An 18301-nucleotide genomic window follows, 5' to 3' on the forward strand; every position below is an offset into this window, starting at 1 on the left:
GCTTACCTTGCACACTCCTGAGAAAAGCCACCCTACACTACACTGTGGACCAGCAGCTCCCTGAAAGGCATCTCTGAGTTCTTAACCCTGCTCACCAGTCATTCTGCTGCAGATGGGGCCAACCTTAGGGGCTTGGCTTTAGATGGAGGAGAGAAAAAGTACTCCGTGGGAAGTCATCTGTTTCTGCTCTGCTATCTAAATTTGCAACCAGGACATGCAGTTCACGGCAGTATGGTTTGTTTAGTCCATCTTAAAGCTTAACAGTCTACAAAACTGAACTGCACAGAATGGATCTGGTTTTGATTTAGGTGCTGCACAGCAAACAGTATCTGAAACATAGGGAATTTTTTTCAGATCTCAGTCAAAAGAAGTCTTTGTTTGAAAACAACAAAAAAACCAAGTAATATAAGAACAGACCCCAGCAACTGTCACAGCAGCCTGCAGGCTTGGTTCCATCATGGGATGCTAAAATACCAATGATAGTAAAAACTGCTGCCTTACTCCCACATCAAAATAAGACAGAGTTGGGACTTCAACAGAGATTGGTTCTGGAACAGGTGATTCCTGGGTCTTGAAAATTGTTTGGTATTTCAATGAGAAGATCTGAAATGGGGAAAGCATATTATGTGAGATGTTGGACTATTCCCACTAGAAATTTTGGAAACAGACATACTTTGAAGTAGAAAACAATGGGGTAAACATTAAGAAAAACATTTTTCATATAGGTTTTCAGTACTCACAGAAGTAACCCATGAATAAACCTCCCTGAAGCCATTGAGCATAATATAAAAATATCCTGCCTGCTTAGAAGGTAAAAGGCCATGTATTTGTTAAATCTGTTCTGATGTACTGACTTGGAAAAGTAAACAAGTAGCTGAATGGGAGAGCTACGAAGTCAGAAGTGAGCTACAGAAACTCCCATGAGCTGCTCTGCTAAACATGCTAAACATGCTTTCTGCTTCTGCTCTGTCACTGAGTCAAAATCAATGTTATATTAAATAGGTGAGTCTGGCCTGAAGACCTAGGGTTGGTTCCTATTCCTATTGCTCATAACAGGTGTAACTTTTGGTCTTGTTAATTTCTTGGTATCAAGAACTGGGTTTGGTGTGAGTTCATAGCAAGCTGAATATATGTTTTGTGAATGTATACAAACTCTGAATCCCCCAGAAACAAATGCAGCCATGAAGCTTGTTTCCAGTGGGATGAGCTGCCTTTGGGAAGAAAAGCCAAATGTCTGGTGCAGGTATTGGGAGTGATGTTTTTGTCAGAGCAGGAACTATTGATGCATGGTTAGAGCTGCACAGCAAGCTTGCTCAGAAATCTGAGTAACTTCATTTTGAGAAGTGTGGAGGAATCAGTTGTAGTGACATGGAAAACACTTACGGAGAGTGGCTTCCCAGTAGGGAAGAGATTCAGTATGAATGACAGTATGAAAATCACAGATTCAGAGATGACAGTATGAAAATCACAGACTTCTTTTCTCACAGTGGACTGGTTTCTGTGTAGCCTATTTCTGTGGTATACACTGGAGTTCAGTCCAGAAAAGCCTTGATTTCGTGCAAATCACTCTATAAAATTTGGAGCTAGATACTGTGTTTGCTCTAAGGGTTCCTACAGAGTTAACAAAAGAGTCATGTCTGTCCTCCTAGGCTCTTCACAGTGTAGCCATCTTGTATCTCAGAAATCACCGTGGCAAATTAAGGAGTTGTATTCACTGTACACTCGTTTTCATTGCTGTTTCTTTTCAGGGGATTTTCATAGGCAGCTGATGGGTCAGATGATGCAAATGAACCAAATACTGGGAGATGTGAAAGACCTTCTCAGACAACAGGTATGCATAAAGGCTTCAGAGTGAAGTAGCCCAAGTTTGCCACATTTGACAGAGTCAGGGCAGAAATCAAATAAACTATAAGTTCTTGTGTGGAGTGCATTGCCTCAGAGCATGACACAGTGGAAGAGAAATAACCACATAGGTCCTGGTACCCTGTGCATAGCATGCAAGACCACTGAATGTGGGACTGTAAGGGAACTTCTTACTCAGATCCAGAAAATCTAGTGTCTTAAGTGGAAAGGTACTACTGTAGCCATCCTGGCCCACTGTTAAAAGTAGGTCTCTTGCACAGAGTGAAAAATACATTTATTACACTTACTGGTGGGTGCCGGAACTGGAATTGCTCTAGCACGTGTCTTCAATTAAGCCTGTAATTCTTAAAGGTCCTGTCAATGGAAGATGAACTGAAGTATAACCATTATCATTGTCTTAAACTTTAGGGACTACAAAGAGCACCTCATTTTAAGATAGTGTTCCTATGTTACATGGTTGAGTGGCATCTTGGAGAAAAATAATTATGGTTCCTGGCAGCCTGAAGCTGCCAGAAGGCAAATTGAAGCTGCCTATATCCAAATAATGTTTATTTTCTATATCCTCAAGGTCAAAGAAACAACTTTTCTGAGAAATACCATAGCTGAGTGTCAGGCATGTGGTGAGTATTCCTGTTATTGCATGTAAAAGGCAACCAGTTAAGATGTACAGTTGTTTTGTTGATTGTTGATTGCATCAACAGTCAATTTGTTGCATCAGCTTTAAGTGATTTCTAAGAAATACTCTAAAAATGCTGTGACTAAAGCTCTGGATGTATTCAACACAAATTTAAAGTAGATTTTCATCAGGCAAAAAGCTTTCAGTTTTCATAGACCAAACAATCACTTATGTATTGGGGGATAAAACCTCACAAAACCACGCAGTACCACTCACCCTGTTTTGTTAGTGCTTGATCTGTCACAAAGCTGTGCCACATGTTCCTGGGGTGGCAGACATTGCCTGCAAGGTAACTGATGAACAGTCTCAATAAGACTGAGGCTCTGAGAAAGGGCCTATGCACTCCACCTGAAACTCATCTGATTCTGAGAAGGCAGTCACTGGTTGACAGCAGTAACACCCGAAAGGTGGTCTCCCTCTCTTCACTAAAGGGAAGGAAGAAATGCTTTTTCACATGCCACTGTGGGGACTCTGCTACACAGCTGATAATCAGGACACACACATGCTCAGTATGAAAAGCAAAATACTCCCTCAGTGGGTAGGGCAAAAAGCCTTAAGCTTATGAGACCTTTTATTTGATTTCTTCTCCCAGTCTGTCAGTCTCCCCAAAACTTAAGTTGAGCTTGAGCTAGGTTATGTGTAATAAATGCCGAAGTCTTCTAAGTACTGCATGCATTAGTGCCAAGGCTGAGCACCTTCCCGAGTCTCCAAACTTTGCATTCCCACAGGGATGGTCTCTGTTCCCTGCAGTCAGTGTTCTCCTGTGTCCTACTGCATGTCTGTGGGCTGCCAGCTCCTGCCTCTTTATTCCTCCTGTTAGACTGTCAGATGCACTCATGTGAAACCATGGCACTGTTTCTCTTACAAAGTGTAAGTGTTGCCCATTTAGCCATATAAACACCTTGTGCCTTAACACTTGAGTCCCTTGAGCCATCTGAGATCTCTGGCTCTTTAGAGTTTCCTCTCCTGGCCCGCAGCAGATCTGTGCTGGGACTAACCCAGTAGGAGGGCTCCCACATGCAGACAGGAGAAGCACGTGGACTTAACAAAATAGCCTTAATTTCCCCTGTCAGGTGATACAACAAACTGCTGGGCCATTCCCAGCGTGGAGTCTCTTTCCCCCACAGCACAACACAGTGCACAAACACGAGGCCCCTGCTGTGTAGCATCTTGGGGACCTCTTCAGAACACTTGCCAGCTGAAAGTCACAGTGTGTATTTCTTTCAGTCACTGAAACTGGGTTTTGTTTTGTTTTGTTTTTGTTTTTTATGAATTAAAGGTTTGGGAACTGTGAGTTTTCCAACTCAGCTTCCTAGGCGCAGTAAGCCCAAATGTGAAGTTAATTCCTGCTTCAGGGGAGTCAGGTGCATGGAGACAGCAGAGGGATTCCAGTGCGGCCCCTGCCCTGAAGGGCTCACAGGAAATGGAGTTACCTGCTCAGATATTGATGAGGTAAAGCAGTGACTTTCAGTGCATTAAAAAAAAAAAAAAAAAAAAAAGCAAACATTTCATAGATATCAATGGCTTGCTGATGCTTGCTGTCTTTAGCGTGTACTATCTGCTTGTACAGTGATTATTAATCAATTTTACCTCCCTGTTTTGCTGTTGCTGCAACTTTACGGAGGTTATATGTGTGAAAACTTGAAATACCCTGATGAGCTGAAAAGTCATTTAAGGGAGTTTAATGGTTGGAAAAAAACACAAAACCAAAGCTTGCTTTTGATATTGTTATTTCTATTCTACCAGAAGATACAATGGCTTCTGTTACAAGGCAGAAGCATTTCTTGTCAATACGGATTTTGTTTCTTTAAATTCTAGCCCTCCTGAACCAGCCTTGGAGACTAAAGTCTTCTCTTCCACCCAAACTGGAGTCATGTTTTCAGCCTTACCTTAAAAGTCTGTGAAAGAAAATAAACATATATTGTTATTGTTCCTTTTTGCTTCTTTTTGGTTGTGTTGAAAGCTGATAATGTTGACTTAGTTTTTTTTTCCTTATGCTATTCCTTAGAAATTCAGAGCTTGCTTGTATTGAGGATTGAGTTAATAAATTTACAGTATCTTAAACAGTTAAAACCTGTGTTAATTGGAATGTCACAATTATTTAGAACATAAACAAGAAAACCACTTACAACTTCACTGTTTATTTTTGGTTTTTTGTTTGGTGATTTTTCCCATTACTCTTTGGTGATTTTTGTAAAAAGCCATCTGGATATAGTAGAGCAGGGACCCAGGAGAATTAGCCATTAACTGTGCCTGTGGATAGCACAGTACTACCAACATACCTGCCTAGTGATGTGAAACAGAGAAAGCAGTTCCTTTTTTTTTTTTTCTCCTTTCTTGCCAAGAGGAGATATGTGTTGACTGCTCTTTTGGTTTACTCCATCCTGTAGGCCATCTGTATAGAGGATGTGATGTGCCCAACTTCCTTCTGTGAAAAAGAGACCTTTCAGAGGAAAAGTGGGTTGAGTGTGGCAGTTTCCCGAGTTGTAGGTGATGTCTTTTGTTTTGCTTCACATCACATGGATTGTATCTGCTTCAACAGAAGGTGCAAAAAATGGAGGTGAAGCTCTGAAATGTGAATGTAAGAGGTGAAGCTGAGATAGCTGTGGAGTGAGTTTCATGCCACAGAGAAGCACAGTGAGAGATTCAAGCCAGCTTAGGTGGAGCCCACCAGTACAGCTGGGTTCCACCTCCTGAGCCATTCTCAGACTGGGACAGAGCATGGCAATAATCTCCTCCCTGCCATTTTCAGCTTTGGAGCACCTATACCTGTGACAGCAGTGGTGGGAAAATAAGCAGAGACTGATCTGACACTTCATGGTTTTCTGTGAGCACTCGGGCTCTGCCACTGGAGACAGATGTGCTTTCATGCTCCTTGCCACATGGCAGACCTAATCTCACATTAGAAACAGCAAGGATGTTTTGCCACTATGGTGTCATAGAGATCCAGTCTTCCTTATATGAGGAAGTCTTGCTTATTTGGATGCTGCTACTAAAATGCCACCTAGTCTGGTGTGGTTTTGTTCTCCAGTAACTATCTCCTATAACAGCTGGGTTTTCACTTGTGGTTATGCAAGGGGAAAAAATGAATAACTTTTCATTGCATAACAAGAGGGGATGTGTCATACTAGTTGTTTTCCTGAGTGAGCTGAGACTAAGAAGGAAAGCAGGTTTGGGATTTTGGGGTTTTTTTTTTTTTTGTTTGTTGGTTTGGTTTGGGTTTTTTGTTTGTTTTTGTTTTGTTTTGTTTTTTGGAGTCTCTTTTGGGAGAGCACCTTTCTACTGAACAAACTCTTTCTTTACTTCCTAATAATTAGCATTTAAAAATGAGTTCATGTACAAATTCTGATAAAGAAAAATCTAGAAGCTTCCTCACAAAGAGCTGCCATCATCTTTCCTGAGGCAGCAAGCAGCTCTGCAGTACTCTCCCTTATTACCCGTTTGAAGACATTCCTTTCATATGCTGATGCTCTGTATCTCGGCAGCCGCATCTCTGCTCTGTGTAATCTGAGCGCCCTCTTCTGCCTACTATAAAAAATCCACAGCAAATACGGAGCACAAAATGTCTGTCTTAGGTTTCACATTTATCTTGTGCTAGTTGTGGACCTGGTGCTAGCCAGTCTTTCCATCAAACATGCTTCGGTATTAGACATCCCTTTCCTTGCTCCCTCCCGAACCTTGTTTGGTTACAAGTAGTATCTTTGTGGTAGGTGTGGATATCTTTCAGCTTCACCTCCCACCATCTTGTGGATGTTTTGATGTTAGCTATGGAAGGGAGGGGGGAGGAAGGGCATATTTTAAAAACTCTTTTATATTTATTTCTGACTTTTCTGTTGTTGTCTCTGAGCTATATGCAGCATGATGGTGTGTTGATGTTTTTGGTACTCTTACAAAAATACTACCTTGTGGCTACCTTGTGTTGATGCTGGAAGTACAGCAAAGGGGGATGTGAATCCCAGAATGGCACCCGTGAGGCCAACAAAATGGGTCACAGCTGTTCTGTAAAACCACATGAGGGAACGAAGCCAATGGTGCCTCTGGTCTGGGAGAAGTGCATGGTGTGTGGTCCTCCAATCTGGAACAGTGTAGGTGCCACTGACAAACCCTGTTCATCGGGCTTTTTCCTGGCTAAGAGGTTTTCCCAAATATAAATAAGGTAAAGAGCTGCTTTATAAATAAGGTAAAGAGCTGCTTCCATGTTACAAAACACAATTGCAGGACCATTCAGTGGGCTGGAGTACATGGCTTTCCTGATGGTCCGGACCCTCGCAGGGGGATGTCAGCCTCTTCAGGCAGGAGAACCTGCCCAGCAAAAGGAAGGACTGGGGCTCAGAGCTTAGGGCATCAGCTACAATCTATAATGGAAGATTACAAGTGTTTCTTAAATTACAGAGATAGCCGAAGACCTACTAGGGTCAGAAATAGCTGCAGAGACACTTTCCTCTGTAAGCCAGCTCTGAACAGAAGACCTACAGACTTTGCATGTAGCATTGTCTTTGACTGAAAGATCTGTGCACGTAGCAGAGTCTGGATGTCACTGAAGCACAAACGTGTGCTTGGTTCATTTTTTTCTTTGCAGTGTCGTTACAACCCGTGCTTCCCCGGAGTGCGATGTGTGAACACTGCTCCAGGTTTCCGATGCGAGACCTGTCCCCCAGGATACACAGGACAAATGGTGCAAGGGATAGGACTCAGCTATGCCAAGAGCAATAAGCAGGTGAGTGGCAGCATCTCTGCAGCAACTGCCATTGCAGGGTGCTGGTTTATATCAATGCATTTGTATTGCATCGTATTTACACTTCAGTCATTCCATAACTGCCTTGTGCAGCTAGGTGGTTCTTCAGTTTAAAGATCCAGGTTGTGTTTGCTGGGCTTTAATGGAAGTATTAACAGTCTAATGCTCAGGACTGCTGTGGAGACAAGATGAAATGTCATTATCTTCATAGGTATCGCCCATCTATTTTAGAGGGGGTGCTGTTGATTTATGTAAACTGGCCTGAACTAGAAAGAATATGGATATAAGAGGCTAATTTTACTGTCATTTTTGCATGTTCCTGTAGCTCTCTGCAAGAGGAAGATAAGAACTGTCTAAACTTGTGGGTAAACCCGAAGCTGATCCTAAGGTTGAAATTTTCTGTGTCAGTGTTGTGTCAGGGTTTTTGTGTGTCTGCAGACCCATTGGAAAGTTGGTATATGGGTATGTCTGCCATTCTGAGAGCAGTTTCAGGAGAGGCTATGACTTTTCTAGACATAAACTTTAGTGACATCTCTTCAGACTTGTTTTTCAGATTGATGTTGGTTTTGGTTTATGTTGATTTGTTTTATTGCTAGATCTGCTTAGATATTGATGAATGTCAAAATGGTGGAGTTGGAGTCTGCGTTCCAAATTCCCTTTGCATAAATACTTTGGTAAGCACCTTTTCATTTGTGGTTTTTAAAAAATTGATTATTTTAAAATTCCATGAGACTAGGATTGGATTTATGGCACTGATTGAAGATCTGAATTGTGTAGTTCATTGGCTGGCTGAATATAAACCAAAGTGTACTTTCCTCTCATCCTGACTAATAATAAAAAGATCAATAATTGATTTGTCACTAACCTGTTCATTTGAGCTATATCCTTATCACTTTCCCTGAGGAGCAGTAGGATCTGTTTTCTCCACACCATTCAGTTACATGTGTTTACAAGTATATGACTTGAAAGAGCCTCCTTTGAAAGATTTAACATTTTCTTCTCCTTATCTCTTCCCACCTGGGAGCTGCTGCAGCAAACTGTTCTCATGGGTGCTCTTTTGAAAGGATTAAAGTCTTAATTTTCTTAGGGTATTTAGAAAGTACCAGATATCCTTCTAAATGGGTACAGAGTGGAGGAGAGCTGTAATTAGTAAGCTTTTAGATTAGATTTTACCCATAGATATTAAATCCAGGAGAGGAAGCAAAGCGGAAATAGATGCTTGAAAGATGGTTTGAAAGTTATTAGGATGCAGTAGGAGGGTTGTACAAGCATTGCAGTGCTGTGAAGCAAGCTGGACCTTTCACTTGGAATCACAGAATCATTTAGGTTGGAAGAGACCTTTAAGATCATTGTGTCCAACTGTAAATCTAACACTATGAAGGCAACAATGAAACTATGTCCCTATGTACAACATCTACACATCTTTTAACTTCCTCCAGGGATGGTGAGCCCACTACTGCCCTGGGCAGCCTGTTCCAGTGCCTAATGACCCTGTCAGTGAAGAAATTTTTCCCAATATCCAATCTAAACCTCCCCTGGTGCAACCTGAGACCGTTTCCTCTTGTCCTAGCATTTGTTGCTCAGGAAAAGAGACTGACCTCCACTTTGCTACAACCTCCTTTCAGAGAGCTGAAGAGAGAAAAACTCTCCCCTCAGCCTCCTTTTCTCCAGACTCAACAACTCCAGTTCTCTCAGATGTTCCTCGTAAGACCTGAGCTCCAGAGCCTTCACCACCTTCACTGCCTTTCTCTGGACTCTCTCTCAATGTTCTCCTTTTAGTCAGGGGCCAAAACTGAACACAGTGTTTGAGATGCAGCCTCACCACTGCTGACTACAGGGGGATGACCACGTCCATAGTCCTGCTGCCCTCACTCTTTCTGATGCAGGCCAGGATGCTCTTGGCTTCTTGGCCACCTGGGCACACTGCCAGATCATATTCAGCTGCCTGTAGACCAACTCCTCCAGGTCCTCTTCTGCTGGGTGGCTTTCTAGCCACTCTTCCCCAGCCCTTGCCTGGGGTTGCTGTGACCCAAGTGCAGGATCCAGCACTTGGCCTTACTGAACCTCAGACAACTGGCTACATCCCACTGATCCAGCCTGCCCAGATCCCTCTGTAGAGCCTTCCTGTCCTCAGGTAGGTAGGTCAGCACTCCTACCCAGCTTGGTGTCACCTGCAAATTTACTGAGGGTACACTTGATTCCCTTGTCCAGATCACTGATAAAGACATTAGACAGAACTGGTGCTTACACTGAGCCTTGGGACACCACTTACGACCAGTTGCCAACTGGACCATGTGGTCCATGGGCCACAACACTTCGGGCCCAGCCATCGAGCCAGTTTTTTACCAAGTGAAGAATGCACCTATCCAAGCCCTGAGCAGCCTGCTTCTCCAGGGAAATGCTACCTGAAACGGTGTTGGAGGCTTTACTAAAGTCCAAGTAAAAAACATCCACAGCCTTTCCATCATCCACTAAGCATATCACCTTGTCAGAGAAGGGGATCACATGGGTTAAGCAGGACCTACCTTTCATCAGCCCATTCTGGCTGGCCCTGATCACCCAGTTGTCCTCTACATGCCACATACGCTGCTGTCAAATACTGTTCTGCTATAGCAGCCTTCACTGAGCATGCTTTCTCCATAACAAGAGAAGGGTTAAAACTGTCCTGCAGGTTTAAAGATGTACCTTCTACGGTTTTGCAGTTAGATATCCTTGAGGCTATCAGTCATGTTCAAAGTCATGTTCTTTCCTTGTGAATAACCTTGTTTTCTAGGACTGCTTTCACTGTTCAGTATGTTTCTTTTTGGTTTTTTGTTGTGTTTTTTTTTTTATCTTAAGCATTTCTGCCACATGCTGTATCTTGTTGCACATTACTAGTCCTTTCAGAAGGCCATCAAGCTCTGTTGGTAGAGGGCAAGGAGTGGCTTTCCATCTGTCAAAACAAAGCAGCTTGTTTTTTTTGTTCCTGTCTCTCTTTAGAAATAGTTTGGTCTGGAAGTGCTGCCTTCAGGGCCATTTTAATGCATACCAGGGCTTAACATAGGACAGCATATACTGAGCAAATTCAGCAGATTCCAGAAGATGTTACCCTGGCGTCCATTAGGAGAAAGTGCGTGATCCAGTGTGTTTTATATAGGCCATACCATCTACGTGGCCCAGTGATTCTTTTACTCTTATTATCTTCAGTATGCAAACAGCACAGAGTAAGATTTGAAAAGAAGTTAGGAATAGAGGACTAAAATAATGTGCCATTTGGGTAGTAAATGTATTTCCCTATCATGGTGGGCTGGATCAATCCTGAGAGTTCCATCAGGCTTTTGAGAGGAAGAGTGAAATTGTGTGAGGCACCTCTGTTTCACAAAGGGACAGATGCACAAATTTGTCAGACATTTACATGTTTCTGTTCCTTGACCTGTCAAAATTATTCTCTGTAAGGAAAAAATATAGTTTTTGTTTATTTTTTATGTCATAGTTTACAAATCTGCAAGTATGGGAGTCAGATACAAAAGCCACATTAGATGCCTGAACATCCCTCTTATTATAAATTATCCATTCAGCTCTCATATAGTGATTGTCCCAGCATTCACTGAGATTCCTTGTCTTAGCTCCCTTGTATTTGTTTACACAAGAGACTGGCACAAATATAAAATACATATATATGCATCAAGGTAAACCACTGCAAAAAGTTACATGTATGTTCTTATCGTAGTGTAAATGAGGGTGGCTGTGTCCTCAGTTCCTGAATTATTTTGCAAAGAACAAGATTTAGGTCAAATTGTCTTAAAAACATTGAAGTAAAAAAAAAGATAAAATGGGGCAAATTATAAACTTTCTTGTCTGTCTTCCAAGTTGTGCCCAGTTGAGCTTAGATAAGCTGATGGGTCTGCTTTAAACTGAAATAAGAGCATCCAATCTGATTAAGCTGGTGCTGCTTAGAATTCTACCCAAAGTTTTAGACATCTCAGAGTGATGCTGGCAGGGACAACGTATGATAAAGAAGCTTTTGCTGCTACATGAGTTTTCTCTGGCATAACTGAAGCCTGGTCTAAACAGGCAAGAGTTCAGCATGTTTTCAAGTATGCACTGTGGGAGCCAAACCTGAATTTCACATAGAAAATGAAGTTTGTTCACAGTCCAAGAGGCCTCCTGACATAACTCTCCTGTGTTTGCTTTAAAATAAGTCCTGTTCAGAGGCTGGCTAGTAACTTTTTGTTCTTACAGGGGTCTTACCATTGTGGCCAGTGCAAACCAGGATACACAGGAGACCAAGTCAGGGGATGTCAGGCTGAGAGGAGCTGCAGAAATCGAGCCCTTAACCCATGCAGTGTCCATGCCCGTTGCATTCAGGAGAGGAGAGGAGAGGTGACATGTATTGTGAGTTCATAAATTCATTCATTTGTAAAGTGAAATACAGCCTTTTTGAGGCTGGAATTGGGTAAGTCTTTGTGGTCATTTTATACAGGTGGGTGTTTTACGAGATTGTGGCACGTGGGCCCAGACCAGCTACAAAAATAACTGGGATGAATCTATCTTGCCATTATTTTCTTCTTGCAGCATGTCTGAGGCAGACTCATGTACCATATTTACTGTGTCTGTGCAATTAGATCTTTGGGAATGGCTTTTATAGACTTTCTGTGGTCTCCTCAGAAAAGTCTGTCAGTGTCAATCTACAAAAGACATCTCAAGGACGAATTCCTCTGCTAGTGATCAGCTACATAGCTGTCAGTAGGGATCCCCTCTGCACACCCAATGTGCCTGTATTTGCAGGCTGATAGAGATAGTATTTTTCCAAAGGGAGGGCATAAATCCTAGGCACAGTATGCTACACTGTGTTTTCCAGCCATGGGAACAAAAGGAGCACCAAGTGGCATATGAACTTCCATTGTAAGAGTCTCACTAAAGTAAATTACTTAGTTTTCTCCAGCTTGCAAGGGGAAGCAAGAGACTAATCTCGTGTGCTAAATTTGTATATGCATGCTCTTGCTGGCACTTGCTTTGGTCTCATTTTTAAGTACATCTATTTCAAAGAAGACGAATCTAAGATATTTTAAGTCCATGCTGTAATGGGAAGATGCCTAGATACTTGTGTTAAGCCAGTCTGCATTTTAAGGGGAGGTCTGAGTTTGATGTGAAGATCTTTGCATGTCTCTTCAGTTACAACAAAAATTAGATCCTGGTTTTAAACATTACCAATTTAATTGGCTAGGGTAAACTTGTAGCAAGTGCAATTGCTTTTGCTAATACAAACTGAATAACTGTCAGTGCAGTTTCCTCTTACAACTTCCTCTAGCTGATGCTGTATTCTTGAGATACTGAACAAAACACAGTCATCCCATTTAGCCATGGACCACTTGCTGAGATGCTAGGTCCATAATCTGCCTAGGTCTCCTCTTTTCTCCACCTGCAAGCAAGGAGCCAAAATTGATTCCTGGACAATGCCTAAAGGAAATCTGTGGCTCACACTGAAATAATTAGGTGCTGTAGGCACACATTCCCCTTTAAAACAAAATCTTAGCTGTGCCTAGCTGTACCTGGATACAGAGAGCTTGAAACAAAGGCTTTCTTTCAACACTGAGAGATGCTGGGTATACTTCATTTTACTCTGGTGTCTGTCTGTGCCTTCTGTTAGTGTTTTCAAGACTGATGTGGGGTTTCCCTCTTGAAGTGGCTCATTAACCTTTTGGTAGTACTACCATAGTGTTTTATTGCTAGTGTGGCATTGGCTGGGCTGGTGATGGTTATATTTGTGGGAAAGATGTCGACATTGATGGTTACCCTAACGAAGAACTCTCATGCTCTGCTGAAAACTGCAGAAAGGTAAGAGATTATTTTTTGACCCTATAATAATTCAGAGCGTGAAGTGGTGAAGATGAAGAGTGGATGAAATGTGTGTAGATGCATTCATTTTTTTTTCAAGTTATTGAATTCCTCTGGATAAATTTTATTTAATTTGATTAATTTATTAATTAAAGCAATAATACAAAAAGACATTCAAATTATGAAAGCATCCAGCATGTACCCATATAACACCAGATATGCCTTTTTTTTTATCTAGGATAATTGCAGATTTGTCCCAAACTCTGGACAAGAAGATGCTGATGGTGATGGGATTGGAGATGCCTGTGATGAAGATGCGGACGGAGATGGCATTCCCAATGAGCAGGTGCTGTGTATTCATCAGGGCACAGGGGCCTGTACAAACAGAAGGATTTCACATTGCTGCATCAGGCAGTGATTCTGAAATCTAGCTCTTTACTATTTTCCAGAGACTATCGCATTCCCATCACCGTATGATGTTGTCTAAATCCTGTCTTTTTCTTTTATATAATGCTCAGTATTGTAAGACCTAAAAAGACCAAGCTGTCTCACCCAGCATTAAATCCTACCAGTGTATGCTACATTAATTAATTAATTAATTAATTCTAGAGCTTTTAGTATACAGAACTTGAGGCCTTCTGTCATACTCTCCCATAGCATGGTTGTCAGGAATATTACTTGCATTAGTGTCTTTTTAAAGGGCAGGTTGACCTGGCACCACATTTTGTGAGGGGACCAAAGCCCACATAAATTAATGGGTGTCTTGGCAAGAGTTTGAAAAATCTTTGAGTCATTTTCTCAGATCACAAGAGGCCTCTAGGTGGACATACTACTGCCAAATATACCAGAGAATAAAGTCTGTCTGTAAAAGCCCTTTGTGTTCATCCTGTGCCCTCACAGAGCAATTCTCATTATGCATTAAGATCCTTCTGTGGTATTGCTTAATGCACTTCAAGGAAGACAACAAGAATATTCAATCCAGAGTGCAAGTGTCCATGTGGAGCTAGGGCAGGATGGCAGTCACAGAAGGTCTGTCTCAGGATGTCAACTCAAAATTCCAGCAGCTTGAGGCAACTGGATTTGTTAATGTTCTTTAAGGAAAGATGTTAAATCCTCAATCAACTGTAAATCTATATTCTGGTTCAGCACCTTTGCAATCAAGAAGCTGCTGTATTATTGCTAAGCTCTGTTCTGTCTCTGTGCAAGAGAATGAGGTAATGGGTGTGCTAGATGAGAGGGAGGTTTACACCACTTTGAAATAGAGATTTCTCCACACACAGGATGCCTCCTGGTGCTCTTAGACAGTCAATAGCAGATGAGTTGACCAAAAAATCACCAAAAAACCCCCTAAAACAACAGGCTTGTATCCTTTTGTGTTAAAAAGTCCTGTTCTTCCAAGTATTTCAGCTTTGGTTTGCGTGTCTACCAGAAGGGGGCAATGGGCTACAGCAATAGCATCTACAAACCTTGTCAGGGGCCCTTAAACTGCAACTTTTTGAGAAGGACGTTGTCAGGAAGCCTGGGCACCAAACCAGGTTACTCATCATGGACACATACAAAATGAGAATCAGAAATCGAATTTATGAAAAAAACCTTATGATAATAGGTGCTTGAGTTTAGAGCTCCCACAGTGTGGCTCAAAGCAGAGCTTTGAGGGAGCTGAGGAAATCTGATCCAGAGCTAATATTCAGATAAAATGTTAAGTTATTCATGGTAATAATTTTTTTGTGAAAGCAGAAAAAAATTCAAAAGTTAATTAATCCAGTAAAGCAGAAATTAAAGATTTTCTGTTCATGTCTGATTTGGATCTGTGTCACTTCTAGGATAACTGTGTCTTGGCTCCCAATGTTAACCAGAGAAACAGTGACCAAGACATCTTTGGAGATGCTTGTGACAACTGCCGCCATGTCCTGAATAATGACCAAAGGGACACAGATGGTGATGGGAAAGGAGATGCTTGTGATGATGACATGGATGGAGATGGTTGGTAACTCTTTACTTCCAGTTACTCTGATGTTCTTGGAACTTGCCAAGAACATGTCATGTGTTAGGGGATTTGCTGTCACCAACTGCACTTTGTCTTCATAAAACCTGTGTTTGGAATCCTTTTCATTTAGATTAATAGACAACTTGTAGCTTCCATTGGAAGCCCTGAACACTCTTAACAGATAAACCAAGCCATTCTATGAAAAAGTTATGTTGGTTGGTCATTCAGTAATTCCTTAAAAGTGCAAACATGTCCCAGAGTACCCAGCTGCTGCCTCTCCCAGATGGACAAGAGCTACACAATGTATTATTTTCACAGCTATAGCAGGTTTGAAAGAAGTGAAAAAAATCACAATTTTCAAATATAATAACAAAGATGAAATGGCCCATCCTGTGGTACAGGAAGAAGATAGAATGGATTGTGTGTAATTAATGGAAGTGTGTGTGATGGGGTTGAAAGTAGTTCTTTGGCAAGATGTTTCTAACTTCTATTTAATGAATGGATGCACACATAAGAAAGATTTGCTGTGCAGGCTTATAATGTCATAGCAAGATCAAGTAGTTGCTGAAAATGAGTTGCAGATTTACTGTTCTTGACGTTTATGCTATCCAGTAACTAATACAGGAACTGCATTTAACTAACATCTGATGTATTTTTGATAGGCATTAAGAACCTTTTGGATAATTGTCAGAGGATTCCCAATGAAGACCAGGAGGATGGGGATAATGATGGCGTTGGTGATGTCTGTGACAGCTGTCCTACAATCAGCAACCCAAACCAGGTTAGCAGGAAAAATACCCTCATTTAGAGAGAGTGACTGATGAGGTCCACGAAGATGCATGCAAGAGAAGGAGGCAGCCCATGCAGTCACAGTGTATATCTTGTAATGTAGGTATATTTGGGAAAGTTTTGGGGGGCTTCAAACTCTTCTGGCATGGAAAGGGGGAGCCACCAGCTGTATTGTCACAGCTTGGATTGTTTTTATCACCTCTGCACTGCCTTCTACTGTCATGCTGTAAAATGTGGGCGTGCTCCAGTCCCTCCGAGTACAATGCCGGACTCCACACACAGTCATGTAATTTAATTACACGTGGTATTTCTTTAATTAGGACAAAATCCTGGTGTTCTTGCTCAGCAAAACTTTGCTGCTCCTAGGTGGGAGTCTGTGAGACCTTTCATATGTTTTCACTTCTGGATTAAGTCCTTTGCAACTAACAAAAAAGCTGGAAACTTTAAAGAAACATTGTTGGTTTTCAAATTTGCTTAAGAAATCAGCCATTGTTAGAAATGAGGGATACTTGTGGTAGTAGAGGAATTTTGCTTGCTAGATCAGATCAAACTGCTCCAATCAAGTTTAATCCTGTTTATTAATTGTTTGGCCTTTTTTCTTTAACAAAGCTGACTTTTTTGGTTGCATGGATGATGCAAACAAGAAAATATGTTTTGTGAAACAAATATTTTCCTATGCTTTTAATTTTATTTGATTTATCTGCGTTTTAGTTTAATACTGCCATTTTAATAGCTGCTCTCAGCAGCTGACACTGGGACTTTCCTTGTTTCCTTTTTCAGTCGGATGTTGACAATGACCTGGTTGGAGATTCCTGTGACACCAATCAGGACAGGTATGTGACACCAATCCCAGGAATGCTGTGCTGTGGCTTGTAGCAGCAGCAGGCAAGTGGAGGAGGCTAGTCTTGACCTGAAGCTTGCTACTGATTCCTGAGCTGTAATCACCCAGACTAGGCTGGATTTCATTCCAGTACCTTCTCAAAGAGATGTTATTTCAAAAACAGTGTTGTGACTTACCAGCCTTGCAGGTTCATTCCCCTGTATCAGTAGAGTTACAGAGCCCCTCACCATGCTTACACAGGCATCCTGTGAGTTCCTGTGGATGTGGCATTCAGACTAGTTCTCTGGCTGTAATACCTGGAGCAGTGCTCAGAGCTTCTTAATGAAGTAACATATTTTTTCCTTATTTTTCGTTTCTTTTTTATTTCTTTTTTCTTTCATTTCCCTTTTTCTTAAATTTCACAATTAAGGGCTGTATGTTTTTCCATAAGAAGCTGGTGTTTCAGAAACAAAATTTTATTATTAAGTATAAAACATTTGCAGATAAACACACAGCAAGACTGGAGCAAGGCTCCTCTATGGCTTTTACATGCCCTGAGCATTCAGGGGAGCATGGCCCATGACAAACTGCTAATGCTTGGCTGGAAGCAGCTTCTGAATAACTGATTTTGGGCATGGTGGGTGCTCCTCACTTAAAGTAGGAGGAAAATAAGTGATAAATCCTGTGCTGGTACAGCATTTTGCCAGCCACAGACAGCTGCAAGGTCTCCAGGGCTGTTGGTGGGTGCTGCTGTCTGGGACCATCAGTGTGGGAAACCCACTTCTCAGCCTCCACAGGGAACATTCCCAGTCTTGGGCCAGTAGGCCCCCAGATCTGCCCAGATCTGCCAAGGCCCCCAGATGGGGAGATATGGCCTTATTTTTTCCTGTTTTAAAAAAGGTCGTGTTCCTTTTTATCCTCAAACCTAATTAATGCATAAAAAGAATTTCTGTGTAGAAATGCTGTAGCTGTGGCTGAGGTTAACCTTGCAGCAGATAGACGTACATGGTGCTCGCTGCATTTCATCCCAAGAATGTGCAAACAGCAGTTGCTCTGACCTAACATTAAAGCATATTTCTTAAGCAAAGGAAGGTAGGTGGAAATATTCATAGCTGTAAGCTACAGCTCTTCCTTAATTTGGCTACACATCACATGTCTGCCTGTTCTAGGCAAGAGTTACTAAGGTGAAACATGCCTACTTATTGCCAGAAACCATTTTGTTTACCATGTGTGTACAAAACATTCCTGACTGTAGGCTTTTTTTCTTTTTTTTTAATAATCTGTGTCTGTATTCCTGGTGCTTCTTCACTGTAGCCAGCTGTGGCAGCCATGGGCTAGAGAGGAGCTTGGGAGGTACAGACTTGGTCCTCCTTGATCCTCCTTTTCTTACTGTGCTGCTCACTTACAAGACTGTAATATAACAAAAGTTGCTAGGCAGGAGGGTGAAAGTGGTGCTGTGTTTTTTGCAGTCTCCCATAAATTTTCATAGACATTCACACCTGCATGTTCATGAGCACCAAGACACTCGTGGACAACATGTGTGACAAATGACACCAGCTGTTGAACTGTTGCTGTCTCCTGGGTGCCTTTTGATTTGTGACTGCACTTGTTGGA

General features: G+C 41.8%; 1 protein-coding gene across 2 annotated transcripts in view; it reads left to right on the top strand.

Moving 5' to 3' along the window:
• The window catches only part of THBS4 (thrombospondin 4), a 37712-nt gene that overhangs the window by 12822 nt on the left and 6589 nt on the right, over positions 1 to 18301 (top strand). The window contains exons 5-16 of one of the 2 annotated variants that reach the window (XM_071731599.1): positions 1749 to 1831; positions 2432 to 2483; positions 3819 to 3991; positions 7119 to 7256; positions 7871 to 7948; positions 11496 to 11648; positions 12987 to 13091; positions 13330 to 13437; positions 14915 to 15074; positions 15741 to 15859; positions 15971 to 16153; positions 16648 to 16700. In XM_071731599.1, the coding sequence (XP_071587700.1) occupies positions 1749 to 1831; positions 2432 to 2483; positions 3819 to 3991; positions 7119 to 7256; positions 7871 to 7948; positions 11496 to 11648; positions 12987 to 13091; positions 13330 to 13437; positions 14915 to 15074; positions 15741 to 15859; positions 15971 to 16153; positions 16648 to 16700 (1405 nt within the window). The remainder of the gene's footprint in view (positions 1 to 1748; positions 1832 to 2431; positions 2484 to 3818; positions 3992 to 7118; positions 7257 to 7870; positions 7949 to 11495; positions 11649 to 12986; positions 13092 to 13329; positions 13438 to 14914; positions 15075 to 15740; positions 15860 to 15970; positions 16154 to 16647; positions 16701 to 18301) is intronic. The other variant, XM_071731600.1, reaches the window with a different exon arrangement.

The sequence above is a fragment of the Heliangelus exortis genome, chromosome Z, assembly GCF_036169615.1.
Source record: "Heliangelus exortis chromosome Z, bHelExo1.hap1, whole genome shotgun sequence".
NCBI classification, from domain to species: domain Eukaryota; kingdom Metazoa; phylum Chordata; class Aves; order Apodiformes; family Trochilidae; genus Heliangelus; species Heliangelus exortis.